Below are 19,497 nucleotides of genomic sequence, written 5' to 3'. Positions count from 1 at the left end.
TTTGGGTAGCAGTGTTCTTGGTTGGTAATCAATCATTAATTACGTGCCAAAAGGGGATGAGTTACGTGGGATAATGAGACATAATAGTCACAAAACACTTACTAAACAATTCAACTTATATAAATATTAAAAAACAGAAAGAGTGAGTGAATCAATAGATTCCTTCTCGGGAGTAATTTTATATTACAAATATTTAATATAGTTATAGAACAATAACATTAGTATAGTTATATAACTACGAGTAACGATAAACAAAACCTTAATTGAAGAAACACTAAGTGACCCAGGGCAGATTACGGATAATCTGTGGGTTAAGTAACGTTTCTCACGAGGATGAGATCCAGCAGAGAAGGTTGTTCTTCAGGTGACCTGCAAAACAGATACCGTAAGCTCGTCACTGAGAAGGGGGGGGGGGGGTTCCTCCTTGTGACCACCCTCCGGCGTGAGAATCAGACTAGATTGCTCTGAATATAAGTGTATATTAAGAGATTGCTAGATAAGATGAGATATCAGATGATGTCCTTACCATTCCAAGGAGTTGGAGTATTTATAGCCGAATGTAGGTTTCCTAGAAGGTACAGCCGGCTGAATAGTATTCCTGTTCTACCAACAGTGGGCTACGCACAAGCCATGCTGGTTGGTGGATAGGCTGCGGCCGACAGTGACAAGGTCGGCTGTATACTGTTCCTTTACTGCCGGCTATGCACTGTTCCACCAACTGTAGGCTGCGCACGTCCCACAGTAAGGGTTGGTGAGTAGGCAGCGGCTAATAGTGAAACAGTACTAGAGGGTGCACCTCCTCGTACTGTTGTCGGTGAGCTGTCACCCTGTGATTGGTTCATGGGCGTCTGGCCAGATCGTCTGTTTTGCCCATACCTTGGTAGGTATAGTACAAAAGATCTTCCAGAAGCATACGGACTGGCTCATTTGGGCGGGAGTATTCCCGCCTTGCTCATTCCTTCAGGTGACTACTGAAGTAGCAAGAGTTAGTGCCTTGTGCGTGTAGCCTTGCTATCAGTGCGGGTAGCCTTCCCTGATGGCTTGTATCCGCAGCTGCGGGGACAGGCGGAGTACTTCACCATTGGGAGGCTTTTCCTGCGGGAACAGCTTGCGTACTGCGCGTAAGGACGTCACGTCTCTGAGCATGGTGGGTCTTGCGGATCAAGTTGGTTTCTGCGCAGACGTCTCTCTTCAAGGTGAGTCCTGCGGGTCCAACTGGGCTCTGCTGGGACCTACCTCTTCAAGTCCCCCCAGTCCAATGTTCTTCTCATGAATGTTTAATAAAGTGAGGTGAACTTTTGGACTTAAGCAAAGGGTTTTGAAAAGGGTTTAGTTTTAAGGTTTTCCATGGGGATTCTTCCCGCGGAAGTCCTAATGTCACTTGCAGAAATTCCCGACTTTCCTGCTTGATCTTTGGGTATGATGCGGGTAGGTCTGTAACCTCCTCGCAAGTCAGGAGCGTTGAGTCCCACTTGTGTGGATTCTCCATGAGGTTTTGGTAGTTTTGAACATAGTGATCAATTATGTTAAAACCACCAATTCCATCTTGGAGCTTCAAACAATATAGTTCTCGACGTACCCGCTATGCGGGGATGTTATTCCCGTTTCCGCAAGCGTGGCCCAAAAGATCCTTCCTGGTTTGAATTCCCTGCGGAGTGCTAAGTATGTGAAGGGTTTTGCCTTGACACTGTACCCGCACTCGTCTTACGGTTACTTTACTTCCAAGGTATTCCTGGCGTCAATTCCCTGCGGGTGCTAAGTATGTGAAGGGTTTTGCCTTGACACTGTACCCGCACCTGTCTTACAGTTACTTGGTTGCCAAGGTAAGGGGTATTTTCCCGCTTACTTTTGAATCTTTTTGAAATTTTTTGAAATTCGAAGAGTTGGTGAAAGGATAAGAACAGTCCAAACTGCTGAAACGTCGTGCGACAGTTTCTTCTGACTGTGTCAGGACGTGCAGGAAGTTATGGTGACGTGACAGTACCTGGTCATTCCAGACGCTTTTTCAGGCGCGTGGGCGCGATTTTTCGGGCGCGTGGCCGCGAAATTAATGGTACGCGTCCTTTCAACAGCTGTTGCCAGCTTGCTTTTTGCCACGTGTCATAGTTTCATTACACCTGCGATTTCTCTCTCTTCCGCATTAAATTCATCGCATTAATTGCGATTAGTATATAAAGGGGGAGAGGGTTCTTTGTAATCCACACTTTCACTTTTCTCTTCATCTTCAAAACGATTTCCGGCGAATACTCATCTTTTCAGTCGAGCATTTTCTTGAAATCGTTTTCTTCTTTCATATCTGCAAGATGTCGTCTCACGATCTTGAGGCTACAGCCCAGGAGGCTGGGGTGTACGCCGATGACAAGAGTACTGCTGGCGAGTGCCAGTGTGCTCTGCCTGTCGATCTATATCAGTACATCGTCAGGAAGTTCATGCTCGAGTCTCTCGAGCCTGAGTTTCCTGAACCCCATCAGACGGTGTATGATGCCCCCAGAGGCAAGATCGGGGTATATGCTGCATTCTTTGTCTATGGGAATCTTAGGTTCCCATTGACAAAGTTTGTGTACCGTGTCCTAGAGAGGCACGGTGTACACCTGACCGAGGTGCACCCGATGGCGATCGCGAAGATTCGCCACTTCGAGTGGGTGTGCCGGATTCTGGGCATTGAGCCCTTCGTCGACCGCCTGATGACCTTCTACTCTTGGAGGTGCATCCAAGGGTGGTATACTCTGATAACCCGTATAAAGGGTTTGAAGATTTGCCCAACCGAGCGCAGTCTTCGTTCGTGGAAGCGGGAGTTCTTTTTCATCTCCGCTCGCGCCATCCCCCTTGCCATGAAATTTAAGAATGGGCAAGCTCTCCCCAGCCTTCACGCCTCCAACTACCAGGAGGCGGAATGGTTTTCAAAGATTTCCCGAGTCCAATCTCCGGTTTACCGGTTTGCGGAGTCCGGGATGGTGATGCTCGGGATGAGCCGGGTGTGGAAAGATGCGGATGCGCAAAAGATCCCGATCGTCCTCGAATACGGTTTGAATTCTGTTCCTTACGGTATGCTCTGTTTACTTTGTTTATATAGGTTTGTCTTCTAACTGCTTTTCTTTTATTTCAGAGGGGAACGACTTGCAGTCGCTCCTGTATCCGCGGGAGGCTGACAGTCCCGCTCGGATGGGTACTCGTGCTCTAGATGAGAACGAGTTGCCCATCCTAGAACAAACGGCGGATCGGTTCGTGGAGGTCTACCCGCTAGGCCACGAGATCCTAAGTGCCAGGCGGCCAGGTAAGGCGTTATTCAACCCTCGACCCCTCAATGCTGAAACCTCTGCTGGAATTCCTCTAATCTTATGTTCTGATGAGGAATCCGCAGATGGTCCTCCGTTGGTGCGGAAGAAGAAGGCTGCCGGCGGGAAGGGGAAGGAGAAGGTGGCCTCCACTGCCGATCCGGTGCCTCGGTCTGACTCAGAGGCCGAGAGCGAGGAGGTGGCGGGGAACCCCGGTGGTGATAAGACCACCGCTCCGGAGGCTGCGACGACTGTCACCTCCGGAGAGCCCAGGATGACAACGGTGAGCGGCGTGAAGAGGCCGGTTCCATCGGGTTCATCCCCGCCTGTCCGCACTTTTAGGCTCAAGAAAACCCGTAAGTAAAACTTTATTTTTAACTTCATAGCTTTCCATCATTAATACTTATCTTCCTTGTGCAGGCGTGGATGTTGACGCATTCCAGGGTGGAGCGGGGAGGAGTACCTCCCCGCCCATGACGGTAGGCTTGGTCAGCCTACCTGAGGCGACGACCCAGGCGGCTGCGCCTTCGCCTGCTTCCGCTGGTTCAGTTGCTCACTCCGTTGAGCCAACTGTTCCAGCTGTGATGACATCACCGCCGGCTGTCAGTGCCATATTTACCGCATCTTTCACTGAGCCGGCGGTTACTTTTGCTGCGGACTCCGCAGCGGCGACCGCGGCGGCCTCCACCATGCCTCCTCCGTCATCGGCAACGACGGCCGATCCTTCAGGTATGCATGGGGCTTCTCGCCAACCTCTGCCTCCTTCCCATCTACCTGACCTCTTGGACGGATTTCCCTTGGGTTCAGGTGATGGGTTTGGCGGCTATCGGCCTGTTATTGACCCTACAGGTGCGTAGGGTTCTTTTGGCCTATTTTTTTTTTATATCATCTTTTCCTAACTGTTTTTTGTTTTTTGCAGTGTCGGATTCCAATGAAGTGTATGTTCCACGATGGAACATCCGCCGAGGAACAACCCTTCGCACACCTGTGGAGTGCGTGGAGTGGGCTCGTCACGCAGCTCCCAGTGGTGCGTTGGGGGAAGCCATGGCTAGCTACCAGGAGGGTAGGCTAACCAATGAGCTTCGGGATCTCCTGGCCCTGATGCAGCCGCGCGTCGAGCTGCTTTGTCGTGAAAACGACAAGTTAAAAGCAGCTCGCATTCAAGAAGTAGCTCAGGCGCGGGCTGTCCGGGAGGAGAATAGGAGGCTCTCCGCCGCGGCTGCGGAGAAGGAGAAGGCGTTCAAGGCCCTTGAAGTTGAGGTTCAGGCCCGTCTCGAGGCCCGTTCCAAGGCTGCCCAAGCTGTTAACGAACAGCTTCGGCTGGCTAAGGAAACTGCTAGGAACGCAACTGAAAGGGCCACCAAGGCTGAAGCTGTTGTTGAGCCTCTACGCCTCGAGAATGAGGAACTTAAAGCTAAATTAGAGGCGCTCCAACAGGCTCATGATGCCTTGGTGATGGAGGACGCGAAGAAGCTCCAAGAGATCCTGGACCAGAGGGGCGTGCTTGACCACACTGAGCGGAAGCTAAAGGGCGTCGAAGAGGCTGCTGCAAAGGAAGTGTTGCTTGCCAACCTCAATAAAAGTGAAGCCGAACGCGCCTGTAACCAAGCTCAAGCCGCCCTCCAAGAAGCTCTGGTTGCCAAGGAATGGCTTCTTCGAGAAGCGTTGTCTCAGGTAAGCTTTTCATGTCTTTACGCTTTTCTTTGTAAATAGAAAATGTTTTGATACTTGTATTTTTTTTCTTTTTGTAGGTTGTGCATCGGGTATTCACGGAGACGTCTTATGACGATGCTATGAGCACAGCCCTCAACGCTTCTCATGAGGATGGGGAAAAGGCCGGCTTCCTGCTTGGTCTAGGGTTTGTTGAGAAAGGCATCCCGCCTTCCAACTTCCCTTTGTATGATGTGGATACTGAAGCTGTTTATGACCAAGCAGTGAATCAGTATGCCGCCTTCCCGCATCCGGTGGTGGAGAAGGTAAACGAAGTCGCTGCTGCTGATGATGGGCTAGCTATTCTTAAAGCTTTCCTTGAACCGCCACGCTCTACTGATGGTGCGGGTCCAAGTGGAAGTGGTCCTGAAGCATGATCCTGAAGATCCCTTTCCACCATTAGCGTAGATTTTTGTTTTTGTATAGCTTCTTTTGTATGCGGGTATGCACCCAGCAATCTTTGTAATATTTGAATTTGATGGAATAAAGATTGTGTTAATTCCTTGCCTTGTTTATTTTACGCATGTTTTGATCCAACTTAGCAATTTCTTTAGTACTTAGATAAGTTAACTTTTTAACGTGGCAAATTATAAGTTTGTTTCGCTTCCTCTTTCATGATTGTGCGGGTATGACCGTCACTTACACTTAGTAGGATGGCTTAACTTTACTTATATCTGACCTGCGTGGAAGTTTTCCTCATCTTTTCCTTTGAAATTTTCTAAGTGTTCAGAATAAGTTAACCTTTGGACGTGGTAGATAATAGGTTGAAGTTTTGCCTCCTTGTTCGTGATTGTGCGGGTAAGACCGTCACTTGCACTTACAAGGATGGCTAAACTTTACTTACATCTGACCTGCGTGAAGGTTTTCCTTAAAACTTGAAATTTTTACCGTTGTGTTTATGCGGGTTTTGCCGCATTCCACACGTAACGACTTACTTCTTCTCCTATTTATGCGGTGAATACCGGCACATCAGTGTGGGAAGTTCATAAGTATAAAGGTAAGGCTATCAACACATTGTGAAAGGAGAATCATTTCCATTAGAAGTGGCTCTAGGCCTTTTCTTTACAAGTTTGGAATTGATCTACATATAACATTTGCGTAATTGAGCTCCATTCCATGTTCTTGGGATGGGAGTGCCATCGAGCCTTTCGAGCCGGTATGCGCCCTTTCCCAGAACTTCTTTGATAATGTATGGCCCTTCCCAGACCGGGGCCAGCTTTCCTGGGCGTTCTTGGTTCGAAGCCTCGTTGTTACGCAGTATGTAGTCTCCTACATTGAAGTTGCAGAGTTTTACCCGCGTGTTGTAGTACTTTTGCATTTGTCGCTTGTAGTTCTCTTCACGCACTGCGGCTAAGTCTCTGCGTTCCTCGGTTAGCATAAGGTCTAACCGTCTTTCCGCATCATTGTCTTCTGGTTGAATCAAGACCCTTGGTGAGGGTAAACCAATTTCGACCGGGACCATGGCTTCAGTGCCATAAGTGAGACTGAACGGGGTTTCTCCCGTACTGGCCTTCTTCAGCGTTCTGTTTGCCCAAAGGACGTGCGGAAGCTCGTCCACCCAGCCGGATCTGTGTTCCAAGAGTCTTTTCTTTATGCCTTCGACGATGCTCTTATTTGCTCTTTCCACCTCACCATTACCTTGCGGGTGTGCCACTTAGGTAAAGGTGTGGGTGATTTGAAGTTCTTTCAGCCACTGTTGTAGCTTCTTATCAGCAAAGTTGGTGCCGTTATCGCTCACCAAATTCTGTGGAAGTCCAAAACGACAAATAATAAATTCCCAAATAAATTTTTTGATATGTTTCGCGGTTGTTTGGGCTAAGGGTTTTGCTTCTATCCACTTGGTGAAGTAGTCGATGGCTACCACTAGGAACTGAACATTTCCTGCTGCTGTAGGAAATGGGCCTGTCACATCGATGGCCCACTTCTGAAATGGCCATGAAGAGGTGACTGGAACAAGTTCATTCTTCGGGCGGTGCGTGTTGGGTGCGTAGAGCTGACAAGACCTGCATTTTCTAATGTATGCCAACGCATCCGTATGCATCCCCGGCCAAAAGTATCCCGCGTTGTTTAGCTTAGCTACAACAGCGCGTGGACCTGCGTGTACTCCACAGATGCCTTCGTGTACTTCCCTTAGGAGGTAATCAGCATCTTGGTTGTCCACGCATCTTAAGAGTGGGCCAAGAAAGTTACGTCTATAAAGGATGTCATCGATGAGTTGATAATTCAATGCTTTACAGCGTAGTTTTCTTGCCTGCGTTTTTGACTCTGGTAGTGTACCTGCCGCGAGGTATTTTATTATTGGTGTCATCCACGTTACTGTGCCGGTTTGGATGACACAAATTTCCTTGTGCGGGACCGAAGGTGCCTCGAGGAGTTCAATGCGGATGTCCTTTCCCAAGTGGGTGAAGGCTAATGATGCAAGCTTGCTTAACGCATCCGCAGATTTGTTTTCACTACGCTTGACGTGTATGACTTTGCAGTCGTTGAAATCGCGCATAAGGGTTTTTGCTTGTGCGAGGTACAGGGCCATTGTGTCGTTCATGGCCGTGTATGTCCCGTTGATTTGATTGGCTACTAACATGGAATCCACCTGGGCTTCCAAGTGTTTCACTCCCATCTTACGCCCAATTCTCAGCCCAGCCAAGAATGCCTCATACTCGGCTTCGTTATTCGTACTTGGAAAATCCAGTCGAATAGCGTAAGTGTATTCTTGGCCTGCTGGGTTGGTTAGTTTCAGCCCTGCGCCTGAACCCTCGTTACTGGCTGCTCCATCAGTGTAGAGTCGCCAGACATCATTGATGTCTTGTGCTGGAGAGGGTTGAGCCTCTTCCTGGCACTCTTTTTTCCCGCGATGCAGGCACTTCCGCAATAAAGTCGGCCAAAACCTGGCCTTTTATGGCTGGTCTTGGCTTATACTTTATCGCATACTCCCCCAACTCAATTGCCCATTTGGCTAGGCGTCCCGATAACTCGGGTTTGCGTAGAACGTTTGCAAGTTTGAAGTTGGAGAGAATGGTGATTGGGTGACCCTGGAAATATCGTCTTAACCTGCGTGAAGCGTGTATAAGTGCTAAGACTAATTTTTCGAGGGTAGAGTACCGGGTTTCTACGTCTGTTAGGATACGGCTAACATAATAGATTGGCATCTGGATGCCTTTTCGCTCTACTAGCAGGACTGCCCCGGTTGCTCTATCTGTTGCGGAAAGGTATAGGATTAACTCCTCTCCCGCTTTTGGTGCTGTGAGTGTTGGGAGTTCGATCAAGCGTGACCGAATCTCCTGAAAAGCTGCTTCCGCTTCTGTTGTCCAGCGGAAGTGCGTTTTCTTTAAACAGTTTCTCAACGTTGACACGAAAGGAAACGACTTATCCGCGTGGTTTGCCAAAAAGCGATTAAGTGCCACTAGTCGTCCATTCAGTGTCTGAGCCTGTTTGATGGTAGTAGGTGATTCCATTTTGATAATGGCTTCGACCTTTTCAGGGTTCGCTCTGAAGCCATCTTTAGTGACGATGACCCCCAAGAACTTCCCTTCTTCCATTCCAAAGGCACACTTGCCCGGGTTGAGTTTCATGTTTATCTTCCTAAGCGTGTTGAAAGTTTCTTCGATGTCTTTCAACATCGCTTCTGCGTCAGGGCTTTTGATGACCAAGTCATCCATGTAGACTTCCAAGTTCCTCCCAATTTGGGCATGAAACTGGTTGTCCATCAAGCGTTGGTATGTGGACCCGATATTCTTAAGTCCGAATGGCATCATTTGGTAACAAAATGTGCCATCGGGCGTCCGAAAAGCGGTTTTGTCCTGATCATCAACGGCCATGTGGATTTGATGGTACCCCTTATACGCATCCAGGAAGCATTTAAGGCGAAACGGTGCTAACGAATCCACCTTAAGATCAATTTCGGGTAACGGATAACAATCTTTGGGGCATGCTTTGTTTAAGTCCTTGAAATCTATGCACATGCGCCATTGTTTGTTATTCTTCGGTACCATAACGGGATTTGCAACCCATGTTTGATATCTACTAACGCGTACGATGCCTGCGTCAAGGAGTTCCTTGACTTGGGTTCTACACGCGTTAGTTTGTTCTGGCCCCATTACTCTGCGCTTTTGTACGACTGGCGTAACAGCCGGATCGCATTTGAGCTTATGCTCTGCCTTACTTCGGGGTACACCAGTCATGTCAGCTGGTGTCCACGCGAAGATGTCAGCGTTTTTCTGTAATAAGCGCTTGAGTAAGGTGCGTGTGGGATCAACAACTGTTGGGCCAATGGAAACGGCTTGGTCAGGGTATTTGCCGTTGAAGGCCCATCTTTCCGGTTCGGTGATGGTTGGTTTAGCCATCTTTGGTTTGGGTTTAGATGAGACAAATGCGATGCATACCTGGGGAATGCCGGTGATCATCGCTACACCCTCAGCTGTTGGCCATCCCATCATGCCGTGGACTGAAGATACCACGGCGTTGAATCTTGCCATCCCGTCTCTTCCGAAGAGAATGTCGTATGTGTGGTGGGGCTTCCTCATTACGACGAAATCCACGTCTTCTGTGCGTGAGTGATTCCCGTCCGTAAGAGTGACGAGGAAAGATAGGATACCCAGGGGGTGTTTGTGCTGCCGTCGAACCCTTCCATCGAGGCGTAGATCGTTTCCAGGCGTTCCTTGTCTTCGTCATCTAGCTTGTCGAAGAACTGCCTGTACATCACCGTGACGAAGCGCCGTTGTCAGCAAGAGTGCGAGAAGTGATGTAGTGTCCCAGCTGGCTTTTGATGACGATAGGGCCTTCTTTGCTGGGTCCTCCTGGCACTCGCGGGAAGCGCACCTCGGCTTCCTTCCACGCGCATGGTTCTGTCGCTCGCCTTTTTCTTCCTCTCATCTTACCATGAACCATGTTGATGCTGATGTCAACGACCTACCTCTTCATTAATATACTAGAATCGGCCATTTTAGTCAACTAAAGAAGGGTTTAGTCTCCAAAATTAAAAACGATCATATGTGTAACTTAGATTCCCTATTAAAAGGTTTTGAATTAGTGACGACAGAAAATATCAAATAAATTGAGATAACCAAATTAGATAATACCAATTGTTCAGTTAAACAACTTCTGATAACCGATTTTGTAGTCTAGTTTCGGTTATGATTTTATGATTACTAAATAACTATAACATTGATAAGTAAACCGGAAACACAATTTAACCAAACTAAACATATATTAGACCACTAGTTAGTCGTGAGGGCCATAAAGATGGGGACACCGCGTCAGGACTCGGGACATGAAGGCCTGTGCGGTAAAGGGTGGGCCTTTAACGTGTTAACGCGATGGCAAAAAAGAAATGGTGGTCGAAAATTGTTTTAACAAGAAAATAGTGGGACTTTAACGTGTTATCTAGGCTTTAAACAACAACATGGTGTTAAATGGTGTGTTATATAATTCTCTATTGTTTACGTGACAGTGACAGTGACAGTGACAGTGACGTGACGCTTTAACTTGATGTTTAAAGGCCCATCACAACAACGAGCCTTATAAATAACACAAGACAAACCATTCTAACCCTAAGAATTCCATAAAATGCTTTTATTTTTAGATAATATCTAAATTACACTCACTTAAATCAATATTATAAATTAAGAAAATCACATTAAAACACAAATCCATTTCATTTCCCATCTTTATACTCGTCTCCATAATTTAAGTGTTCTTCCCCAAATTTACGTCATCCAATTAAACATTGACACATCTATTATTTAATTATTCAAATTATATCAAAAGAAATAGTTAGAAAAAGAATAAATGGGAAATGGGATGTGACGATACTCCCACTACCATTTCACTTGATTATCATTATCAAATTGTGTCCAATCTGGGATTTCACTTTGGTTAAGCCTAATCCTAAAAAATGTTGGGTACAAAATTCTCCACCTATTTAGTTTTGTTGAGGTCCAATCCAGGGTAAATTATAAAATTCTAAACAAGTGTAAAAAAAAAACAAATTTTATTTAAAATAATAATTTGATTAATCGATTAGCCTAAATTGCCATTAATCGCAGAACATTTAAAATTGAAATTGCATATCCGGTGAATATCCCAGAGCATCTAGATGACCAGCCATGGCCTTGTTCATTGGTGGCGGTCCACATCTTAGCACCTGTATGTTCGAAAATATTATTCATTTTATATTTAGGGAGTGTTTGAGATTGCACCTTTTCAATAAATTTAAAAAACATATGATATGTTAAAAGTGTGTTTGGGACCATACCTTAATATCGGATGCGGGTGCAGGACAATGGGTTTGGATCATTTCTTTTGATACAAAACCGACACCACCTGTCCATTCCTCTGGCGGCTACAAAAGTATAAATAACAAATTGTAACACATATGTTAATGCATATGTAATGTGTATATGTGTACGAGTATGCATATGTGTATCAGTGTATTTATATGTGGATGTGGTGGATGTGAATGTCTATATGTATGTATATAGAGACACCCAATGAACAAAAAGAACATACTAATAGCAAACAATAATCAATTTTATCTGAATACCTGGTTCAATACATAGTACACATGGAACCTATCAGGGTAATCAACTGCAAGTCCATCGATTTCTTCCTGAAAATTATTAAATAAGTCAATTACAAACAAGTACCAACCATAACTGTTCATGCAAACAAATTCTAAAATGTGGGCATATAGAATACATTATAATACTTACCTTAAGAAGGATGTCTTCATATGCAACATTAGCATAGATAAGATGCACCTCGGTCGTGTCTTTTGGGTTTTCTAGTATGGCTCTAGCAACCTAATTAAATATCACAAAATAAACAAATAACTCTAATATATATTAGTTAACACTAAGATTCACAAATAAAATAAATGCCTGAAACACTGGAGTGATTCCCGAACCCCCAGCAATCATTCCAAAAGCTCTAACTTGGCCAGGTTGGTACTTGAAACGCCCCTAGGAAAAAGAACAATGATACAAACCAAGTGTAAATACTCATTATTGCTAACAATCCCAAACGATATACAAACCAAGCGTAAGTACCTTAGGTCCCCTGACAGCCATATAGTCCCCTTCGCGCATTTCTCTGAAATGGTGGGACATTCGACCTTGTGGATACATCTATACATATAGTCATATACAGCATTATAATTAACCATTTATGTTAGAATGTTGAATCAAATTTGAACTTTGATGTGTACCTTAATAACCAACTCAAAATATCCCACATCAGTGTCTAAGGTGGTCGGGGTGTATGGCTTAATAACCTCTTCCACATCAGTGTCTAAGGTGGTCGGGGTGTATGGCTTAATAACCTCTTCCCCTTGGCTGTCTTTACCCCTGAAGTGGAAAGTAAGATTAATGATACGAGGAATAAACACATTAATGTTTTTTTCGGTGAAGTAATTGTAGAAAGTAGATAATAAATAATTAAAACCTGAAATAAAGTTAACTTTTTGACTTTTGAAGTCACATTTTGCATTTCATGAATGAAAATTGATATGGTTTTTTACCAAAGACAACAAAAAAATCCTATTTGAAGTGCTTTTCATGTGGTTTATTATGTTAGGCCTATAAATGAACCGAACGAACGCAAACGAGGCATGCTTGTGTTAGTTAGTTTAACTCTAACTGAACAAATGATCGAATACTAAACAATTAAACAAACAGGGTTTACTTGGTCATGTTCATTCGTGAAGAAAATGAGTGTGTTCGTTTATGTTCGTTCGTTAATTGTATAACCGAACACATGAGAATGTAAATGAATGCAAAAGAGTGAACATAACTGAACATAGATGAAGGAACATACCAGGACATAGGGGTGGCAATCTTGACCCAAACCCTTTCAAATGAGTCAATTTGAGTTGTTTTAAAAGTTAAATGAGTTGGTTTGGGTAAAAGGTTTTAACTAAATGAGTCAAAATGAGTCATTTGAAATTCCATCTTTTTATTTTCGGGTCAAAATGGGTCGACAAGTTCAAAGAAATGGGTCGATGTGGGTTAGTGTCCTAAGGAAATGTGACAGGTTTTGGATTGAAACGGGTTTTCGTACAAGACAGGTTTCGGCACGAAACGGGTTTCAGATTGGAACGGGTTCGGTTCAGGTTTTAAGCCAACACGAGTTTTCACCCGTGACGTGTTGGGTTTGGGTTTCTTTTGTTTCTTTTTGGTTGATTCCGGGCTAGTTTTTGTTCGTTTTTTCAGTTTTGTTTTTGTTCGGTTTGAATTCTTTTAGTTTCGTTTTGATTGATTTTTTCGATTTCGATTGATGTGGTCCGGTTTTGGTTTTTTGTTTCATTTTCGTCGATTCTTTCGGTTTCGGTTCGATTCTAGGTGGGGTTTTTTTTTTTAATGGAACGAGGACAACGTAGGAAACATTTTTGTGTTTTTACTTTTTTTGTTTATGATTTATATTTTGAGTTATAGTTTTTTTATTATTATTTTTGAATATTTTTTAAGGGTTTTTGATCTTAAAAAAAAACCCCTCAAAAAAAATTCAAAAAAATAATAAAAAAAAATCATAACTTAAAATATAAATAAAAAACGAAAAATCTAAAAAAACTAAAATGTTTCCGCTGTTATTCTCGTTCACAAAAAAAAAAAAAAAAAAACTCAAAACCCGGTTCGACCTTAACCTATTTCGACCCAAACCAAAACAACCATTTTTTTAATTGACCCGTTTTGACCCAAATTCATTTTGCTCATACTCGTTTTGACCCATGACTCATTTCAACCCATGACTCGTTCGACCCAACCCAACCCATTTGCCACCTATACCAGGACATAACTGAGCGAACACCGATTAAAAGTGAACTTGAACATCAATTTGTTGGGCTTAAAAATAATAAAACTATACTAAATCATAGTGGTTGATTAAATTCATAAAACTAGACTAAATTAAATATGCATAAAAAATTCGTAAACTAATATATAAACGGAGGCTTCGTTTATATATCAGTTTATATTTTTGTTCAATGAACAAACTTAAACAAACCTAAACTAGCGAACATAAATGAACAAATGAGCATAAACGAATTCAAATGAACGAGCGTTCACGAATGTAAACAAAAGCTCACAAACATAAATGAACGAACAGTGCATGTGTTCACGACTTCATGTTTGTTTATTTAAATGAACAAAATCTTTTGTTCATGTCCGTTCGCTTATTAAATAAATGAACTTCCAGCCGAATCACTGAACATTTGGTTCTTTTGCAAGCCTAGTTATGATAATCTATTTCCCTGAGATCTTAGAATTCGCATCACTATTGAAATCAGAAACCAACATGTCAAACACTAGAGGTGAAAGTGTGTATAAGATTTATATAGATTTATCAATTAAAAAGATGCAATATAAAATACCTGCAACTTATGTGTTGTCCGATAGGAAGGCCCAAAACTGAAGTAGGTGTAGGAAATGCAAATCTAAACTTGGCCACGTTATGGCTAAGTTGTGTGCGCTTCACAAGCTTGAAGTCCTTAAAATTTTCAGGATTGATGCTCCCAACTGACAATATATAAGTACATGATTCAGTTTTATCAAATCTATAAATCAATGGAAACTAAAATTCAGAATATGATAGTTGCATAAAACTTAAAGTTGTGTTATGATAAAAACACACCTTTGGTTTTCTTCAAGGAATAAAAGTAGGCTGCCGTGGCAACCACGGCAAGAATAGCAACAGCAAGGCTGACCTGGATCTCCTTTGACCCCAAAAACTCCATTGCTGTAGTAAAAGTACAGAATTAGATGATCTTCTTAGACCATGTGTATTGGAGGGGCTATATTATTTTATTATATATATATATATATATATATATTTTTTTTTTGGGGGGGGGGCAATATTCTACACGTGGCGCCACGTCAGCAGGGGCAATTTTCATTGTAGGGTGTAGTGATTTGTAGCCCAAAATCGCCCAATAATATAATAATAATAATATTAATATAATATTTTTCCAAGTTTAGGACACGTATCCACCCCCCCCAAAAAAATATTTTTGCCTAGGGGACGGTATGGAGGAAGAATTTCACCCTAAAATCGCCCCACTACACACAGCCTTATATACAGAGATTGATCTTATTATGAAGATAGTTGTCGAATAACAGAAGCTTCATGGTATGATAATAGGCCCATATAAGTTAAGTGACATGACACAAACAAATGAAAATTTAAATAAATAACTGTCATCACATGACAAAAACACATGAAAGAATCTACTGTAGTTATAACTTATGTGATGCAATAATATTAGTTAAGGTGTAGCTATTAAACAAGTTTGTAAAATGTAGGGCTGTAACTGACCCGAGCCGAGCAAGGGCGAGCTCGGCTCGTTAACTTTATCGAGCTAAAAATCAAGCTAGAGCTCGGCTCGTTAACTTTTTTATTATTTTAATTTATTTATTAATTTTTTAATTGAACCGAGCTCGAGCTTGATTTTAAGATGTTATAAACAATATATGTTTTATTTATGTTCTTTTCATGATGTTTTAAAGCTCGAGGGGCATAATATATGCATTTATTGTTCTTATTTTGCTATACTGTTATTATATTTTAAATTTATGGTTTAATAAAAGCGAGCTAAAGAGCTGAATCACAAGCTGAGCCAACCCTGGCTCAAGCTCCGCTCGTTTAGATATAGATTCGAGCTTATTTCAAGCGATAGTAAAATGTAAGAATTAAGCAATTACCGTACTAGGAATTGAAACAAACTATTAAAAAAATAATATGAAGTTGTAAATTTGGGAATTGAAACAAGTGATTTGAAATTTGAATAGTTGTTATTCATTTAGATAAGCAGTAGTTTGATAGTAGTTTCAACGTTAAACATTAGGGATCCGATTGAATTGAATTGAATTGAATTGAAAGAAACGATGATTGCAGATCATAATAATCAGCTAATAAAAGTATAAAACTGATGCAAAATGTAAGTAAATAAGGTAAGGTTTAGGTTTAGTTTACCTTGAAGTTGTTATCGGATGGAAGCTAGGTGAGGTGGTAGGTGATTAGAGCAACAAGTCCGATTTGATGAAATCAATGAATCCCAAATGCAACCATTCACACACTCTCAATCACGGCTGCCTTGGTTTACTTGCACAATCACACTTTTTTTCTTTAATACTTTAATATTTTTTTAAACTTATTTTATATCATTTCATTTCTTATCAAACCATATAATATCGTATCGTAAAATCACCCCTTTTGCGAGTTTGCGGGTTCGAGGGAGAGCCTCAATGAGGCACGGATGGCGATGAAACTCGTACTCGATGTGAAAACCTGAAATTCGACATAATTGGGACCGGTAATACCCGACCCATTAAGGTTTGGGATTAGTTTTGAAATTTTTTGTGTGTTTGGGATTTGTAATATGCCCGAAAACATTGAAGCATTTACCCAAATTAGGCGATTATATACCCGAGGTACCCTACATAGCTTTTTTTACGTAAGAAAATTGGATTCTAATAATCCAAATAATCCAAACTATTAATCACTGATTATTATTAATCCCAACTAACAATATGACTATTAATAATCCCAACCCTTTCAATTTTGTTATCAATAAAAATCCTAGTCTAACAAATCATTAACACCGTTTCAATTTTGTTCAATAAAAATCTCCGTTGGTTACGTTCTTTTAAGTTAATGTCAAATGACTGAAATACCCTTACTATCAATAAAAAATAATAACTTACCTTATAATTTTTCATACCCTTATTCACCATTTAATCAAATTTGTTAATGAACACAAACGAAAAAATGTAAAATATTCAGTAGGTTATGCATCCAAAAGTGCATGATTCATTTAAAAAAACACATCAAATAAGTTGTTTAGGGTGATATAGACAACAACAAATATATCCCGTAAATAATAATAATAATAATGATATTTAATTGTTTTCTATTTATATGTATTCAAACACGAGTAAAGAAACTTAGGGTGTTTTTGAGATTGTTTATTTAAGTGAACGAATGAAACATATGGTCATATTATAAATAGACTTTTCGTCGAACAATTTACTAAACGTTGGGTTTGTCTACGTGGGTGAAGAATTTACTCAAAAGGAGAAGGACCCAAAACACGGCTGTGGCCGAGCCACGATATCCTTTCCCCGACCACCCAACCAACCACCAATGGATTACTACAAAATCCTGGGCCTCACCACCAACGCCACAAAAGACGAGATCAAAGAGGCATTCCGAACCACCCGGACAAGCACTCAGCCTCCCCCAAGTCCGTCAGGGACGGTGCCACCCTCAAATTCAAACAGGCCTCCGAGGTTCTAGTCGACGATCACAAGCGCGCTCATTATAATAATAATAATAATAATATTATTCGATCCAATCAGGGTTACGGGTACGGGAATTATGGATACGGGCACACTTATGATAACAGGACGAAGAGGAATTATGATTATTATAGCAGGAATGGTTCTGTTTCTAGGGCTCAGATAGCTCTTGGGTATATTAACAGCCGCGCGTTTCTTCTACATGTTGCTTTTCCCGGGTATGGCTTCTTCTCTGCAACCATGATTTCATTGTTTTATCGGTTTTTTAAATTAAACTGAGTGGCTTTTTATCAGTGTTGTACATATAGCTAGGTGTAGTGGTGTGCACGGTTTGGTTCGGTTAATGGCAATAACCGAAACCATAACCGAATGATTCGGTTATTAGCAGTTAATTTGGTTCGGTTAATTAACTGCTAAACCCAAACTTTTAACATGAACTAAATTCTTGTTGATCTTTGTTAAGTTAAGAATATTACTAAAATCAAACCATGAACATTATAAACAATTAATTTATAATTAAGTTACACACATTGGTTCCAAAATATATATAAAGGTGAAGCTAACTGTCAAAGCCACTATATAACAGAATAAATGCAATTTAAAGCCTGCGTTGTTCGAAACTAATTAATATATGTTACTAACGGAATGAAATATCCAAGAAAGTATTATTTTCAAGTATTGGAACACAATACATTCAAAAAGATGATTGTTATGGATGAAGAGTTGGTTAATCGGTTCGGTTTAGATATTTTCAGTTATTAAAATATGGTTAACCGAACTGAAAATTCGGTTATTAAAAAAATTAACCGTCGGTAATGCTTTGATTCGGTTTTTCTGGTTAATTCGGTTTTATGCTCACCTTAGTACTTAGGCGCTAGTAGGCTCATCGGTGGTTGGGGTACCAATTAGCTATTAATATGATTAATACGATTGTAATTTTTACATGTAATTTTCAGTTTTATCTATACACATTTTTATATGTAAAAGTTTGAAGTAGGCAGGTTTTAACCCCTCCTTGACCCCTTTAGGACCGAAATCGCCGGAATTTGCTGAGATTAGGGACGTCTTTGACCTAGTTTGACCAATTAGCGATTTTGTCGCTGATTAGCCAAAATCGAATCGCCATGGCTCTGATTAGCGAGTCGTCAATCAATAGCTTTTATTCACAAAGTGAGATCAATTGTGTGCAATATGGCATAAATTACTAAATAATGAGATCTAAGCTTAAAATCAAGTCAAATTTTGGATGTAGGGTTTCAAAGATATTATTGAGCCTTCAAGAATCAAAATGATATTTTGAGTAAAAAATTTGGATTGTTTTATCAGATTTCTTGAGGCAGATCCTTGCTTGATTTAAAAAATGTGATTATTTTGGCGCTAAGAGTTAGTGACTTTGATGATTGTGAAACATGATTTATATTGTGAAACCTGTTCGTTTGATATGATGGATAATGTTTCTGCAGGGCTATATTAAGTGGTCTGGCAGTCATTGAAATAGGTAGAGATAAAATCTGGAAGATGCAGAATTCGGGTGTATGTTTCTTGTCCTTTGTAACCATGTTTCAAGATGCTGAATTTACAGTTACAGCTCATAACCGACAATTTTACTGGTTTAGATTGATATTAACAAATTTATTTTTTTTTCATCTGCAGAAATCGTTTGAAGAAGCAATGGAATCTATACAGAAGACAAAAGCAGTAAACGAAAAGGAATAACAGTTACTTTCTTTTATTATACAAAAACAGGGTTGTGGATGAACACATGATTTCATGGTGTGTTGTAATGTGAGTTCATGTCTTGTATGCGATTTCTTCTTGTTTTTTTTAACTATTTTTCTGATCATGTGAAGCTGCTGCATATTGCAGATTACATAATTCACAAAGATAAAGCTGACGGGGAATTGATGGCCGAAGAAACAAGTGGATGATGTTTTCTGTACAAAATGACCAACAACCGTTATGAAATCCTCTCTGTACATTCATGTTGGCATTGTTTTAGTGAAACTGATATTATAGAGTTTTCTTCAACTTATTTTAGGCTCAAATCCTGTTGTGAATTGGTAAAAGAATAATGTTATTATGGTATTTTGACAAATTTATAGTTACCACTAAAGGTTAAATATCTATTTATCTTATAAAAGCATTTTATACTCGTGCTTCATGTGTTATTTACGTATCTGACCGTTTGATGACACTGATTAACTGAACATTGTCAAAGAGTGATATAA

The 19,497-nt window shown here is 41.3% G+C and overlaps 1 protein-coding gene and 1 pseudogene across 2 annotated transcripts; one reads left to right on the top strand and one right to left on the bottom strand.

Moving 5' to 3' along the window:
* Positions 1-11,020: 11,020 nt before the first annotated feature.
* LOC143570596 (NADH--cytochrome b5 reductase 1-like) lies at positions 11,021-16,059 on the bottom strand. The gene is made up of 11 exons (XM_077056211.1): positions 15,945-16,059; positions 14,607-14,711; positions 14,347-14,491; positions 12,301-12,325; positions 12,187-12,252; positions 12,029-12,106; positions 11,861-11,941; positions 11,693-11,782; positions 11,524-11,589; positions 11,236-11,322; positions 11,021-11,124 (listed from the first exon to the last, which is right to left on the bottom strand). Exons 2-11 carry the CDS (start codon positions 14,707-14,709, stop codon positions 11,032-11,034), a joined length of 834 nt encoding a protein of 277 aa, XP_076912326.1. The 5' UTR covers positions 14,710-14,711; positions 15,945-16,059; the 3' UTR covers positions 11,021-11,031.
* Positions 16,060-17,114: 1,055 nt separating this feature from the next.
* Positions 17,115-19,453, top strand: LOC143570595 (chaperone protein dnaJ 72-like; annotated as a pseudogene). The gene is made up of 3 exons (XR_013141962.1): positions 17,115-17,487; positions 18,733-18,802; positions 18,923-19,453. The product of XR_013141962.1 is annotated as a chaperone protein dnaJ 72-like (transcript).
* Positions 19,454-19,497: the final 44 nt, after the last annotated feature.

The sequence above is a fragment of the Bidens hawaiensis genome, unplaced genomic scaffold, assembly GCF_021521415.1.
Source record: "Bidens hawaiensis isolate Kalapana, Puna unplaced genomic scaffold, B.hawaiensis_p1.1 tig00025011_1, whole genome shotgun sequence".
Lineage (NCBI taxonomy): Eukaryota > Viridiplantae > Streptophyta > Magnoliopsida > Asterales > Asteraceae > Bidens > Bidens hawaiensis.
This window is presented reverse-complemented; position numbering and strand designations above follow the sequence as displayed.

Bases quoted from the DNA above. Each gene is read 5' to 3' on its own strand.
- LOC143570596 (XM_077056211.1), bottom strand. From the start codon at position 14,709: ATGGAGTTTTTGGGGTCAAAGGAGATCCAGGTCAGCCTTGCTGTTGCT. The intron at 11,942-12,028 runs GTACTTACGCTT...TCTTTTTCCTAG, and splicing joins TGGCTGTCAGGGGACCTAAG to GGGCGTTTCAAGTACCAACC. The intron at 11,783-11,860 runs GCATTTATTTTA...ATATTTAATTAG, and splicing joins GAATCACTCCAGTGTTTCAG to GTTGCTAGAGCCATACTAGA.